At 43.0% G+C, this 16,492-nt stretch overlaps 1 protein-coding gene across 2 annotated transcripts in view; it reads left to right on the forward strand.

Moving 5' to 3' along the window:
- LOC124031892 (growth arrest-specific protein 2-like) overlaps positions 1-16,492 on the forward strand; it is an 80,917-nt gene that overhangs the window by 41,558 nt on the left and 22,867 nt on the right. For both annotated transcript variants that reach the window (XM_046343688.1, XM_046343698.1), the window contains exons 4-7: positions 1,855-1,996; positions 4,689-4,752; positions 7,617-7,851; positions 8,059-8,166. In XM_046343688.1, the coding sequence (XP_046199644.1) occupies positions 1,855-1,996; positions 4,689-4,752; positions 7,617-7,851; positions 8,059-8,166 (549 nt within the window). The remainder of the gene's footprint in view (positions 1-1,854; positions 1,997-4,688; positions 4,753-7,616; positions 7,852-8,058; positions 8,167-16,492) is intronic.

Below are 16,492 nucleotides of genomic sequence, written 5' to 3' on the forward strand. Positions count from 1 at the left end.
GAGAGGAGAGAACTAGGAGAGCATGGAATGAAAGGAGAAAGGCAGAGTCCCTCCCAGAGAGGAGAGAACTAGAAGAGCTTGGAATGAAAGAAAACACTGCATTTTTTTCCACCATGACCTCATTGTACCTTTCTTTGTCTACGTCCCAAATGGCACTGTATTCCCTATATAGAGCCAGTCAAAGGTAGTGCACTATATAGGGAATACGGTACTATTAGGGACACAGCCTTTCTCTCGGCTCGGAGACGCACACATCCTGTATTAAACCATAGCAAGGAGCATAAATCTACCTCATCGTGTGGGGGGCAGACCTTAAACCTGGGTTCAAATATTATTTTAAATTGTGAAAATACTTTACGTATTTGCTTAAGCCTGCCTGGAGTCCCTATTGCGGTTTTGGAACTATTTAATTGGTTCCATCGAGCCAGGAAAACTCAATCAAGCACAGATATATCATTTTGAATAGATTTTCAAATAGAATTTGAACCCAGGTTTGGTGGGGGGCTGCTGCCTGTGTGGAGCCTCAAGTGTCATTTGATCCTCAAGTCAGACCATACCAGACCAGACCTGTTGGTGGAGTAGTCTAGCCCTCCCCTCCTCCTCTCCTCCTCCCCTCCTCCTCCTCCGCCCCTGCTCCCCCCATTTCTCTCTCCCATACCAGACCAGACCTGTTGGTTGAGTAGTCTAGCCCTCCCCTCCTCCTCTCCTCCTCCCCTCCTCCGCCCCTGCTCCCCCCATTTCTCTCTCCCATACCAGACCAGGCCTAGTGCAGTAGTAGACTAGACCTCCTCCCCGCCATCCCTCTCTCCCAGACCAGGCCTCGTGCAGTAGTGGTCTAGACCTCCTCCCCTCCATCCCTCTCCCATACCAGACCAGGCCTGGTGCAGTAGTAGTCTAGCCCTCCTCATCCTCCTCCTCTGCTCCATCTCTCTCTCCCATACCAGACCAGTCCTGGTGCAGTAGTAGTCTAGCCCTCCTCCTCCTCTCCCTCTCTTGGTCCCCCCCAGCCATCATCTACAATATTGATTTGCGAAAGGAAAAGTTCCTCGAACCAGAGCTGAAACCAGAGCCCCTCAACATATGGAAAACAAATCTGAAAAAGACAGGTGGCATATGTACTAGGGACTATGGGGGTAGATGGTTATAGTGTGTTCTGATGGGAACCCAACTGACTGGGGGTTGGGGGACGGGAAGCTCAGATTCGGTCAGAGACTGAGTGAATTAACAAGGACTGTCTTTTCTCTGAAAGGAACAATGAAGTCCGACCAACTTCTGTTGGGCCTGAAGTTGGCCATGTAGCCCACCCCCCATTACAGAATATCACTATCACAGCCTTGCTGTTCTGTTGAGAATACAATAGATATTTCATTGTCCATTTTTAATGAAAACAGAAACAGCCCTTGTTTCCTTACGCCCTCAGACACACACGTTGAGAGGTACAAGGTCAGTCAGGGTACTGCATCCCTGGATGGAGGGCTGCTGGTCCACCTCTCCACCCTCTAGGATATCCGCCGAGACAATTCTCTGTGATGTTGCTTTGTATTAATAAGTTGCTATTTACAAATAGCACCAACTGATATTGTGGTTGATGGTTGGGGTCCCGTGTGGCTCAGTCGGTAGAGGATGGTGCTTGCAATGCCAGAGTTGTGGGTTTGATTCCCATGGGGGACCAGTATAGGGCAAAGTATGAAAATGTATGAACTCACGATGGTAAGTTTGGATAATGACTAATGTTTATCTCTTCCTAATGTGTCCCCACTGCCATTGTATCCTCTGACCTCTCCTTCCACCTAGGGGGCACTTCCGTTTCTCACACAAAGGAATCTATTATCTTCTAATGTCTCCCTCCACCAGGCCATCCCATGCCGGAGGATCCCGTGTCGTGCCAGCGCTCCCTCCGGGTCCTTCTTGGCCAGGGACAACACAGCTAACTTCCTGACCTGGTGTCGGCAGGTGGGGGTGGGAGAGACCTGCCTGTTTGAGTCTGAGGGACTGGGTGAGTACGGATGTGTGTCAGTTTGCATTAATGCTCCGTTTTGATTCTTCCAAGCTAGAACACAACAGAACAAATTGCGGAGAATCTCAACGACCACTCAGTAGGTTCTAGAACCTTTGGAACTTTCATAAATTCACTGAATTGAAATGGAATTAACCCCAAACCCCTGGTGAGAACAGTATACCACTCTGGTCACAGATAATCAAGTTTCAGTTTCCTTTCACAAATATGGCCCAATAATAATAACTATAATACGTCTCAAATAAGTTGAAGATTTGAATATGCGACTTCTGAAGCAAGTCACACTAAATATGGCCTTGTCCGGATCTACCTCAGGCTGTCAGCAGCACTTCCAGGGAGGAAGATAGACCCAGACTACTGTCTATGGGTGGTGGACTGACTGGTGGGATGCAGAGAGAGAGAGAGACACAAAGGCATCTCCTCTCCTCGTACACAAGCTCCTCTTCTGTTGTCCACAGACTCCACCCACAATACCCTGACTTCACACAATATCCACTTGGACAGCAGGCTATGTTCTGAGAACGCTGTGACTGTCTTGGCTTACCAGATGAATGATATGAACAGTTATGTGGATTTTAAACAGTCGTTCGCTGTACAGAACGTCCCAGGAAACACAGAGTGAAAGTGAGAGAAGACAGACAGTGGGGCGTTAGCTAGCTGGAGAGAGAGAAAGTATGGCAATGTTATGTATTTGTATTTATCATGGATCCCCATTAGTTCCTGCCAATGCAGCAGCTACTCTTCCTGGGGTTTATTATGGATCCCCATTAGTTCCTGCCAAGGCAGCAGCTACTCTTCCTGGGGTTTATTATGGATCCCCATTAGTTCCTGCCAAGGCAGCAGCTACTCTTCCTGGGGTTTATTATTGATCCCCATTAGTTCCTGTCAAGGCAGCAGCTACTCTTCCTGGGGTTTATTATGGATCCCCATTAGTTCCTGCCAAGGCAGCAGCTACTCTTCCTGGGGTTTATTATGGATCCCCATTAGTTCCTGTCAATGCAGCAGCTTCTCTTCCTGGGGTTTATTATGGATCCCCATTAGTTCCTGTCAAGGCAGCAGCTACTCTTCCTGAGTTTTATTATGGATCCCCATTAGTTCCTGCCAAGGCAGCAGCTACTCTTCCTGGGGTTTATTATGGATCCCCATTAGTTCTGTCAAGGCAACAGCTACTCTTCCTGGGGTTTATTATGGATCCCCATTAGTTCTGTCAAGGCAACAGCTACTCTTCCTGGGGTTTATTATGGATCCCCATTAGTTTCTGCCTAGGCAGCAGCTACTCTTCCTGGGGTTTATTATGGATCCCCATTAGTTCTGTCAAGGCAACAGCTACTCTTCCTGGGGTTTATTATGGATCCCCATTAGTTCCTGCCAAGGCAGCAGCTACTCTTCCTGGGGTTTATTATGGATCCCCATTAGTTCCTGTCAAGGCAGCAGCTACTCTTCCTGGGGTTTATTATGGATCCCCATTAGTTCCTGCCAAGGCAGCAGCTACTCTTCCTGGGGTTTATTATGGATCCCCATTAGTTCCTGCCAAGGCAGCAGCTACTCTTCCTGGGGTTTATTATGGATCCCCATTAGTTCCTGCCAAGGCAGCAGCTACTCTTCCTGGGGTTTATTGTGGATCCCCGTTAGTTCCTGTCAAGGCAGCAGCTACTCTTCCTGGGGTTTATTATGGATCCCCATTAGTTCCTGTCAAGGCAGCAGCTACTCTTCCTGGGGTTTATTATGGATCCCCGTTAGTTCCTGTCAAGGCAGCAGCTACTCTTCCTGGGGTTTATTATGGATCCCTGTTAGTTCCTGTCAAGGCAGCAGCTACTCTTCCTGGGGTGCAGCAAAATGCAGGCAGTTAATACCTATTAAACCATAGTGATAAGGCCGTATCAGCGGTAGGAGGTACAGACGATTCTTGTGTTTTCCTCTCCTCCTCTCCCTCAGTTTTCTGGCTAACGATTGGTTTATTCTTCTCTACTTTCAACCCCAACCAGCTGGCCCCCTTAGACATTTTATTTTGGTGAAATGATGGATAACTTACTAATTAGACTAGAATTTATTAGAATGTAATATGAATAGAATGGAACTTGATTGTCCATCCAAGGCTAGTTAGTGTGGTCACACAAGCACCGTGCGCAACAACAGGGTAGCTAGCTAACTATCCTGTTCCCTCTCTTTCCCCTTCTTTTCCTTCCTCTGTGATGGATTGAAAAGTGCATCATCACGGTGTAGCATACGACAACAGGTTTGGAGAACTATTGCTGTCATGATGCATGGTGTGCTGTGCCACGTCACATGCCCATCAATCATCTTAATGCCTGGCACTGTGTTTGTGGAAACATTTTATTTCATGTAGTTTAGTCTTGTGTGAAATTGCTGCTTGTTGATCTCCATTAAAAAAATACATATAATTCTGTAGCTGTTTTGAGCTCACATTTATGTTCACCTCACGCTAACACACCAATATCAATAACTCAATCACCACTTATCACAAAGAACACTTCTCATTTTCTCTATACCCACTGGCATGTGCGTAAGAGTTTTTTTTAAACCACTTTCCCACATCACTTTAACGCAAGTTTCAATGTGACAGGGATAATATTACCACCCTGTAATTGAGATGGGTTGTAAGGAACACAGTGAAGATCATGCACTCTTTTCCATGTATTTCTCCCCTTAGTTCTTCACAAACAGCCTCGGGAAGTATGCCTCTGTCTCCTACAGCTGGGAAGGATAGCGTCTAGGTAAGGGATCTTCCCCTCCTTCCCGTAAGGGATCTTCCCCTCTTTCCCGTAAGGGATCTTCCCCTCTTTCCCGTAAGGGATCTTCCCCTCTTTCCCGTAAGGGATCTTCCCCTCTTTCCCGTAAGGGATCTTCCCCTCCTTCCCGTAAGGGATCTTCCCCTCCTTCCCGTAAGGGATCTTCCCCTCCTTCCCGTAAGGGATCTTCCCCTCTTTCCCATAAGGGATCTTCCTCTCCTTCCTGTAAGGGATCTTCCCCTCCTTCCTGTAAGGGATCTTCCCCTCCTTCCCAGAAGGAATCTTCCCCTCCTTCCTGTAAGGGATCTTCCCCCTCTTTCCTGGAAGGGATCTTCCCCCTCCTTCCCGGAAGGGATCTTCCCCCTCCTTCCCGGAAGGGATCTTCCCCCTCCTTCCCGGAAGGGATCTTCCCCTCCTTCCCAGAAGGAATCTTCCCCTCCTTCCCAGAAGGGATCTTCCCCTCCTTCCCAGAAGGAATCTTCCCCTCCTTCCCGGAAGGGATCTTCCCCTCCTATAATAATAATATATGCCATTTAGCAGACGCTTTTATCCAAAGCGACTTACAGTCATGTGTGCATACATTCTACATATGGGTGGTCCCACGGATCGAACCCACTACCCTGGCGTTACAAGCGCCATGCTCTACCAACTGAGCTACAGTTGGTAGAGCTACAGTAAGGGATCTTCCCCTCTTTCCTGTAAGGGATCTTCCCCTCTTTCCTGTAAGGGATCTTCCCCTCTTTCCTGTAAGGGATCTTCCCCTCCTTCCTGTAAGGGATCTTCCCCTCCTTCCTGTAAGGGATCTTCCCCTCCTTCCTGTAAGGGATCTTCCCCTCCTTCCTGTAAGGGATCTTCCCCTCCTTCCTGTAAGGGATCTTCCCCTCCTTCCTGTAAGGGATCTTCCCCTCTTCGCCTTGATTTAAATTATTCACTTAAAAAAGCTTTCAATTTTAATTGAATTTGTATGTGCATTATATATTACAAGTAGAAGTTTAATTATCCTTTGATTATATTCTCTTTTAGAAATGATTTTTGCAAAGAAAACATTCAAAAGGAGTGGGGTAATCCCTCTCCTAACATATTTGTAGTTTTTTGTACAGAAGAAGGCACAGGGATACCGAAACATTGGATGATTTACCCAATACATTACTGGTAGTTTATATATATATAGAGAGAGAGAGAGTGTGATGATTTACCCAATACATTACTGGTAGTTTATATATATATAGAGAGAGAGAGAGTGTGATGATTTACCCAATACATTACTGGTAGTTTATATATATATAGAGAGAGAGTGTGATGATTTACCCAATACATTACTGGTATATATATATATAAATATATATAGAAAGAGAGAGTGTGATGATTTATAATACATTACTGGAGTTTAGATATAGAGAGAGAGAGAGAGAGAGAGAGAGAGAGAGAGAGAGAGAGAGAGAGAGAGAGAGAGAGAGAGAGAGAGAGAGAGAGAGAGAGAGAGAGAGAGAGAGAGAGAGAGAGAGAGAGAGAGAGAGAGAGAGAGAGAGAGAGAGAGAGAGAGAGAGAGAGAGAGAGAGAGAGAGAGAGAGAGAGAGAGAGAGAGAGAGAGTGACTCTATTTTTCATAGCTTATAGTTTATTCGCCGTTAGTCAGCACCTTTTTAAATAAATACAAATTCTCTGGGTGTGCGCCAGCTCATGTTTTTATTAGTTTATTGTATGGAGCAGAGAGAAAGAGGAGAGACTGTGCTGAAATAGCAGTGGGCCAGATTCAACCCCATGCTGCAGTGGGACATATGATTTGACCCCAGACCACTCTAGGCCACTGCAATATATTTGACCCCAGGCCATTATAATGTATTTGAAGCCAGGCCACTATAATGTATTTGACCCCAAACCACCCTAGATCACTGTAATGTATTTGATCCTCAGACAAGCCTAGCTCCTGAGTGGTGGAGCGGTCTAAGGCACTGCATCTCAGTGCTAGAGGCGTCATTACAGACCCTGGTTTGATTCCAGGCTGTATCACAACCAGCCGTGATTGGAAGTCCCACATGTCGGCACACAATTGGCCCAGCGTCATCTATAATATATTTGACCCCAGGGCATTATAATGTATTTCACCCTAGACCACTGTACTGTATTTGACTCCAGAACACACTAGACCACAATAATGTATTTGACTCCAGACCACACTAGACCACTATAATGTATTTGAGCCTAGACCACTAATGTATTTGACCCCAGGCCACTATAATGTATTTGACCCCAGGCCACTATAATGTATTTGACCCCAGGCCACTATAATATATTTGACCCCAGGCCACTATAATGTATTTGAGCCTAGACCACTAATGTATTTGACCCCAGGCCATTATAATGTATTTGACCCCAGGCCACTATAATGTATTTGACCCCAGGCCACTATAATGTATTTGACCCCAGGCCACTATAATGTATTTGACCCCAGGCCATTATAATGTATTTGACCCCAGGCCACTATAATGTATTTGACCCCAGGCCACTATAATGTATTTGACCCCAGGCCATTATAATGTATTTGACCCCAGGCCACTATAATGTATTTGACCACTATAATGTATTTGACCCCAGGCCACTATAATGTATTTGACCCCAGGCCACTATAATGTATTTGACCCCAGGCCACTGTAATGTATTTGACCCCAGGCCACTGTAATGTATTTGACCCCAGGCCACTATAATGTATTTGACCCCAGGCCACTATAATGTATTTGACCCCAGGCCACTATAATGTATTTGACCCCAGGCCACTATAATGTATTTGACCCCAGGCCACTATAATGTATTTGACCCCAGGCCATTATAATGTATTTCTATTATCTTTAGGTACAACGTGGAGCCTCCGGGGCTTATCAAGCTGGAGAAGGAGATAGAACAGGAGGAGAAAGTATCTCTACCCTCACCTGTCTCTCCCTCCCCATCCCTCTCTCCATCCCCTTCTCCAAACCCCCCATCCCCCTCTCCAATCTCTCCATCCCCCTCTCCAACCTCTCCATTCCCCTCTCCAACCAAGTGCTTGTCGTCTAGCAAGAAGAGCACAGGGAAGCTGCTGGATGAGGCTGTGAGTAGGGTACACAAGGTCAACACAATTACATGAAATTACGTTGAACTTTTCAATTTATGAGAATTACCAGGAATTTATTAATATTACCAGGAATTTATGAGGATTACCAGGAATTTATGAGGATTACCAGGAATTTTGGGAGGGTTGTTGGATTGACCTGCCTACTAATCTAATGATGTTTGTTTGTGCATGTGTGTGTCTCAGGTGAAGCATATCTTTGAGGAGCCTCCCTGTAAGTGTCCCAATAAATTCTGTGTGGAGAGACAGGCTCAGGGCCGCTATCGCGTCGGGGAGAAGATGCTCTTCATCAGGGTGTGTGCCAACCTCCTCTTCATCTTTTACTCACTTTCTCTGGCACAAACGCCATGTATTTATTTTTTATTTTTTTGTAACATGAATTTCTAGTTGCATACGACTCAGCCACATAGTTAACAGCAGCTGGACTTTAAATTGGGCTTGGACTGTGCCTGCCAAAATATCTTTGACCAAATGTTTTGGGTTCGGTGGGGTCAAATCTGAAGTGTTGAAATCTGGTGTAAATAATTTTGCACGTGGCTGGCTTGTACTGTAAGTGATTTATACTGGGGCTGTGGCGTTTCATATTGCTGTGAATATTATATTGACATGGCAGATATGAACACGGATTCTATGCTCGGCTACAGAAATACTTTCTTACTTACTTAGGTCCGTTGCTCCTCAGTGTCCTCAGGGACCATAGACCATTGATGACTATAGATGGCTGTTGAATGACAGCCAATTCTGTCCTCATAACAATCCCACTCTTTCCTCCTTGGTTCTGAGATTTGATGAGTCTGAATTTTCTGAGTCTGGATTTTGGCTGACCCTTGTTTTCCAGGAATTTGTTGTTAATTGACCTTTCACTTTTGACAGGATCTTTTACATTTTTTAAAATCCAGGTTGGAGTGATATGAGGTTTTCAGTTCAACAACAATAATGTTTCTCATCTCAATGTGAACTGAGTCACACACACACACACACACACACACACACACACACACACACACACACACACACACACACACACACACACACACACACACACACACACACACACACACACACACACACACACACACACACACACACACACACACACACACACACACACACACAGCAGTGTGTTGTTATTTGGAATGCCTGACTGTGTGGATGACAGACGTCCATTGTCTCTGCTGGTAGCAACTCCTCTGCTGCTTTGAGGCTTCATTTACTGGTGATGGTATTCCAACTATGTCTGTGTGTCTCCTGTGGCACCATAGAGATGGAAAGAGAACTCCTCTTTGTATTATCCATGCTTTAACATTTTATTTATTTATATCCATCTAGACTCCTCTTTCTTACCTCTATGGGCCAGCCAAGGTTGATGGGGTTCGGTGGAAAAAAGAGAGCCCTCAGGATCAACAGGCTTGATAAATAATACATTAGGGTTAGGTTAGGGTTAGGGTTATACGGTTTAGGGTTGGAAGGGTTAGGGTTGGAAGGGTTAGGGTTGGAAGGGTTAGGGTTATAAGGGTTAGGGTTATAAGGGTTAGGGTTATAAGGGTTAGGGTTATAAGGGTTAGGGTTATAAGGGTTGGGGTTATAAGGGTTAGGGTTATACGGGTTAGGGTTATACGGGTTAGGGTTGGAAGGGTTAGAGTTATAAGGGTTAGGGTTATAAGGGTTAGGGTTAGAAGGGTTAGGGTTATAAGGGTTAGGGTTAGGGTTAGAATAGCCCTTTTTCTAAAACACAAAGATACTCTACGAGGGTTAGGGTTAGGGTTAGAAGGGTTAGGGTTAGAAGGGTTAGGTTAGAATAGCCCTTTTTTTAAACACAAAGATACTCTACGAGGGTTAGGGTTAGGGTTAGGGTTAGAATAGCCCTTTTTCTAAAACACAAAGATACTCTGTGAGGGTTAGGGTTAGAAGGGTTAGGGTTATAAGGGTTAGGGTTAGGGTTGGGGTTAGAATAGCCCTTTTTCTAAAACACAAAGATACTCTACGAGGGTTGGGGTTATAAGGGTTAGGGTTAGGGTTAGGGTTAGAATAGCCCTTTTTCTAAAACAAAGATACTCTGAGGGTTAGGGTTAGAATAGCCCTTTTTCTAAAACACAAAGATACTCTACGAGGGTTGGGGTTAGAATAGCCCTTTTTCTAAAACACAAAGATACTCTACGAGGGTTGGGGTTAGAATAGCCCTTTTTCTAAAAGAAAGATACTCTACGAGGGTTAGGGTTAGGGTTAGAATAGCCCTTTTTCTAAAACAAAGATACTCTGAGGGTTAGGGTTAGAATAGCCCTTTTTCTAAAACACAAAGATACTCTACGAGGGTTGGGGTTAGAATAGCCCTTTTTCTAAAACAAAGATACTCTACGAGGGTTGGGGTTAGAATAGCCCTTTTTCTAAAACACAAAGATACTCTACGAGGGTTGGGGTTAGAATAGCCCTTTTTCTAAAACAAAGATACTCTACGAGGGTTGGGGTTAGAATAGCCCTTTTTCTAAAACAAAGATACTCTACGAGGGTTGGGGTTAGAATAGCCCTTTTTCTAAAACACAAAGATACTCTACGAGGGTTGGGGTTAGAATAGCCCTTTTTCTAAAACACAAAGATACTCTACGAGGGTTGGGGTTAGAATAGCCCTTTTTCTAAAACAAAGATACTCTACGAGGGTTGGGGTTAGAATAGCCCTTTTTCTAAAACAAAGATACTCTACGAGGGTTGGGGTTAGAATAGCCCTTTTTCTAAAACACAAAGATACTCTACGAGGGTTGGGGTTAGAATAGCCCTTTTTCTAAAACAAAGATACTCTACGAGGGTTGGGGTTAGAATAGCCCTTTTTCTAAAACAAAGATACTCTACGAGGGTTGGGGTTAGAATAGCCCTTTTTCTAAAACAAAGATACTCTACGAGGGTTGGGGTTAGAATAGCCCTTTTTCTAAAACAAAGATACTCTACGAGGGTTGGGGTTAGAATAGCCCTTTTTCTAAAACAAAGATACTCTACGAGGGTTGGGGTTAGAATAGCCCTTTTTCTAAAACACAAAGATACTCTACGAGGGTTGGGGTTAGAATAGCCCTTTTTCTAAAACACACTCTAAGGGTTGGGGTTAGATAGCCCTTTTTCTAAAACACAAAGATACTCTACGAGGGTTGGGGTTAGAATAGCCCTTTTTCTAAAAGAATAAAAACACAAAGATACTCTACGAGGGTTGGGGTTAGAATAGCCCTTTTTCTAAAACACAAAGATACTCTACGAGGGTTGGGGTTAGAATAGCCCTTTTTCTAAAACACAAAGATACTCTACGAGGGTTGGGGTTAGAATAGCCCTTTTCTAAAACAAAGATACTCTACGAGGGTTGGGGTTAGAATAGCCCTTTTTCTAAAACACAAAGATACTCTACGAGGGTTGGGGTTAGAATAGCCCTTTTTCTAAAACACAAAGATACTCTACGAGGGTTGGGGTTAGAATAGCCCTTTTTCTAAAACACAAAGATACTCTACGAGGGTTGGGGTTAGAATAGCCCTTTTTCTAAAACAAAGATACTCTACGAGGGTTGGGGTTAGAATAGCCCTTTTCTAAAACAAAAGATACTCTACGAGGGTTGGGGTTAGAATAGCCCTTTTTCTAAAACACAAAGATACTCTACGAGGGTTGGGGTTAGAATAGCCCTTTTTCTAAAACACAAAGATACTCTACGAGGGTTGGGGTTAGAATAGCCCTTTTTCTAAAACACAAAGATACTCTACGAGGGTTGGGGTTAGAATAGCCCTTTTCTAATAGATACTCTACGAGGGTTGGGGTTAGAATAGCCCTTTTTCTAAAACACAAAGATACTCTACGAGGGTTGGGGTTAGAATAGCCCTTTTTCTAAAACAAAGATACTCTACGAGGGTTGGGGTTAGAATAGCCCTTTTTCTAAAACAAAGATACTCTACGAGGGTTAGGGTTAGAATAGCCCTTTTTCTAAAACACAAAGATACTCTACGAGGGTTGGGGTTAGAATAGCCCTTTTTCTAAAACACAAAGATACTCTACGAGGGTTAGGGTTAGAATAGCCCTTTTTCTAAAACAAAGATACTCTACGAGGGTTGGGGTTAGAATAGCCCTTTTTCTAAAACAAAGATACTCTACAAGGGTTGGGGTTAGAATAGCCCTTTTCTAAAACAAAGATACTCTACGAGGGTTGGGGTTAGAATAGCCCTTTTTCTAAAACAAAGATACTTTTGGGGTTAGAATAGCCCTTTTTCTAAAACACAAAGATACTCTACGAGGGTTGGGGTTAGAATAGCCCTTTTTCTAAAACAAAGATACTCTACGAGGGTTGGGGTTAGAATAGCCCTTTTTCTAAAACAAAGATACTCTACGAGGGTTAGGGTTAGAATAGCCCTTTTTCTAAAACAAAGATACTCTACGAGGGTTGGGGTTAGAATAGCCCTTTTTCTAAAACACAAAGATACTCTACGAGGGTTGGGGTTAGAATAGCCCTTTTTCTAAAACAAAGATACTCTACGAGGGTTGGGGTTAGAATAGCCCTTTTTCTAAAACAAAGATACTCTACGAGGGTTAGGGTTAGAATAGCCCTTTTCTAAAACACAAAGATACTCTACGAGGGTTGGGGTTAGAATAGCCCTTTTTCTAAAACACAAAGATACTCTACGAGGGTTAGGGTTAGAATAGCCCTTTTTCTAAAACAAAGATACTCTACGAGGGTTGGGGTTAGAATAGCCCTTTTCTAAAACACAAAGATACTCTACGAGGGTTGGGGTTAGAATAGCCCTTTTTCTAAAACAAAGATACTCTACGAGGTTGGGGTTAGAATAGCCCTTTTCTAAAACAAAGATACTCTACGAGGGTTGGGGTTAGAATAGCCCTTTTTCTAAAACACAAAGATACTCTACGAGGGTTGGGGTTAGGATAGCCCTTTTTCTAAAACACAAAGATACTCTACGAGGGTTGGGGTTAGAATAGCCCTTTTTCTAAAACACAAAGATACTCTACGAGGGTTGGGGTTAGAATAGCCCTTTTTCTAAAACAAAGATACTCTACGAGGGTTGGGGTTAGAATAGCCCTTTTTCTAAAACACAAAGATACTCTACGAGGGTTGGGGTTAGAATAGCCCTTTTTCTAAAACAAAGATACTCTACGAGGGTTGGGGTTAGAATAGCCCTTTTTCTAAAACAAAGATACTCTACGAGGGTTAGGGTTAGAATAGCCCTTTTTCTAAAACACAAAGATACTCTACGAGGGTTGGGGTTAGAATAGCCCTTTTTCTAAAACACAAAGATACTCTACGAGGGTTAGGGTTAGAATAGCCCTTTTTCTAAAACAAAGATACTCTACGAGGGTTGGGGTTAGAATAGCCCTTTTTCTAAAACAAAGATACTCTACAAGGGTTGGGGTTAGAATAGCCCTTTTTCTAAAACAAAGATACTCTACGAGGGTTGGGGTTAGAATAGCCCTTTTTCTAAAACAAAGATACTCTATGAGGGTTGGGGTTAGAATAGCCCTTTTTCTAAAACACAAAGATACTCTACGAGGGTTAGGGTTAGAATAGCCCTTTTTCTAAAACACAAAGATACTCTACGAGGGTTGGGGTTAGAATAGCCCTTTTTCTAAAACACAAAGATACTCTACGAGGGTTGGGGTTAGAATAGCCCTTTTTCTAAAACAAAGATACTCTACGAGGGATAGGGTTAGAATAGCCCTTTTTCTAAAACACAAAGATACTCTACGAGGGTTGGGGTTAGAATAGCCCTTTTTCTAAAACAAAGATACTCTACGAGGGTTGGGGTTAGAATAGCCCTTTTTCTAAAACAAAGATACTCTACGAGGGTTGGGGTTAGAATAGCCCTTTTTCTAAAACAAAGATACTCTACGAGGGTTGGGGTTAGAATAGCCCTTTTTCTAAAACAAAGATACTCTACGAGGGTTGGGGTTAGAATAGCCCTTTTTCTAAAACAAAGATACTCTACGAGGGTTGGGGTTAGAATAGCCCTTTTTCTAAAACACAAAGATACTCTACGAGGGTTGGGGTTAGAATAGCCCTTTTTCTAAAACACAAAGATACTCTACGAGGGTTGGGGTTAGAATAGCCCTTTTTCTAAAACACAAAGATACTCTACGAGGGTTGGGGTTAGGATAGCCCTTTTTCTAAAACACAAAGATACTCTACGAGGGTTGGGGTTAGAATAGCCCTTTTTCTAAAACACAAAGATACTCTACGAGGGTTGGGGTTAGAATAGCCCTTTTTCTAAAACAAAGATACTCTACGAGGGTTGGGGTTAGAATAGCCCTTTTTCTAAAACACAAAGATACTCTACGAGGGTTGGGGTTAGAATAGCCCTTTTTCTAAAACAAAGATACTCTACGAGGGTTGAGGTTAGAATAGCCCTTTTTCTAAAACAAAGATACTCTACGAGGGTTAGGGTTAGAATAGCCCTTTTTCTAAAACACAAAGATACTCTACGAGGGTTGGGGTTAGAATAGCCCTTTTTCTAAAACACAAAGATACTCTACGAGGGTTAGGGTTAGAATAGCCCTTTTTCTAAAACAAAGATACTCTACGAGGGTTGGGGTTAGAATAGCCCTTTTTCTAAAACAAAGATACTCTACAAGGGTTGGGGTTAGATTAGCCCTTTTTCTAAAACAAAGATACTCTACGAGGGTTGGGGTTAGAATAGCCCTTTTTCTAAAACAAAGATACTCTACGAGGGTTGGGGTTAGAATAGCCCTTTTTCTAAAACACAAAGATACTCTACGAGGGTTAGGGTTAGAATAGCCCTTTTTCTAAAACACAAAGATAGTCTACGAGGGTTGGGGTTAGAATAGCCCTTTTTCTAAAACACAAAGATACTCTACGAGGGTTGGGGTTAGAATAGCCCTTTTTCTAAAACAAAGATACTCTACGAGGGTTGGGGTTAGAATAGCCCTTTTTCTAAAACACAAAGATACTCTACGAGGGTTGGGGTTAGAATAGCCCTTTTTCTAAAACACAAAGATACTCTACGAGGGTTGGGGTTAGGATAGCCCTTTTTCTAAAACACAAAGATACTCTACGAGGGTTGGGGTTAGAATAGCCCTTTTTCTAAAACACAAAGATACTCTACGAGGGTTGGGGTTAGAATAGCCCTTTTTCTAAAACAAAGATACTCTACGAGGGTTGGGGTTAGAATAGCCCTTTTTCTAAAACAAAGATACTCTACGAGGGTTGGGGTTAGAATAGCCCTTTTTCTAAAACAAAGATACTCTATGAGGGTTGGGGTTAGAATAGCCCTTTTTCTAAAACACAAAGATACTCTACGAGGGTTAGGGTTAGAATAGCCCTTTTTCTAAAACACAAAGATACTCTACGAGGGTTGGGGTTAGAATAGCCCTTTTTCTAAAACACAAAGATACTCTACGAGGGTTGGGGTTAGAATAGCCCTTTTTCTAAAACAAAGATACTCTACGAGGGATAGGGTTAGAATAGCCCTTTTTCTAAAACACAAAGATACTCTACGAGGGTTGGGGTTAGAATAGCCCTTTTCTAAAACAAAGATACTCTACGAGGGTTGGGGTTAGAATAGCCCTTTTTCTAAAACAAAGATACTCTACGAGGGTTGGGGTTAGAATAGCCCTTTTTCTAAAACAAAGATACTCTACGAGGGTTGGGGTTAGAATAGCCCTTTTTCTAAAACAAAGATACTCTACGAGGGTTGGGGTTAGAATAGCCCTTTTTCTAAAACAAAGATACTCTACGAGGGTTGGGGTTAGAATAGCCCTTTTTCTAAAACACAAAGATACTCTACGAGGGTTGGGGTTAGAATAGCCCTTTTTCTAAAACACAAAGATACTCTACGAGGGTTGGGGTTAGAATAGCCCTTTTTCTAAAACACAAAGATACTCTACGAGGGTTGGGGTTAGGATAGCCCTTTTTCTAAAACACAAAGATACTCTACGAGGGTTGGGGTTAGAATAGCCCTTTTTCTAAAACACAAAGATACTCTACGAGGGTTGGGGTTAGAATAGCCCTTTTTCTAAAACAAAGATACTCTACGAGGGTTGGGGTTAGAATAGCCCTTTTTCTAAAACACAAAGATACTCTACGAGGGTTGGGGTTAGAATAGCCCTTTTTCTAAAACAAAGATACTCTACGAGGGTTGGGGTTAGAATAGCCCTTTTTCTAAAACAAAGATACTCTACGAGGGTTAGGGTTAGAATAGCCCTTTTTCTAAAACACAAAGATACTCTACGAGGGTTGGGGTTAGAATAGCCCTTTTTCTAAAACACAAAGATACTCTACGAGGGTTAGGGTTAGAATAGCCCTTTTTCTAAAACACAAAGATACTCTACGAGGGTTAGGGTTAGAATAGCCCTTTTTCTAAAACAAAGATACTCTACGAGGGTTGGGGTTAGAATAGCCCTTTTTCTAAAACAAAGATACTCTACAAGGGTTGGGGTTAGAATAGCCCTTTTTCTAAAACAAAGATACTCTACGAGGGTTGGGGTTAGAATAGCCCTTTTTCTAAAACAAAGATACTCTATGAGGGTTGGGGTTAGAATAGCCCTTTTTCTAAAACACAAAGATACTCTACGAGGGTTAGGGTTAGAATAGCCCTTTTCTAAAACACAAAGATACTCTACGAGGGTTGGGGTT

The sequence above is a fragment of the Oncorhynchus gorbuscha genome, linkage group LG01 (assembly GCF_021184085.1).
Source record: "Oncorhynchus gorbuscha isolate QuinsamMale2020 ecotype Even-year linkage group LG01, OgorEven_v1.0, whole genome shotgun sequence".
Lineage (NCBI taxonomy): Eukaryota > Metazoa > Chordata > Actinopteri > Salmoniformes > Salmonidae > Oncorhynchus > Oncorhynchus gorbuscha.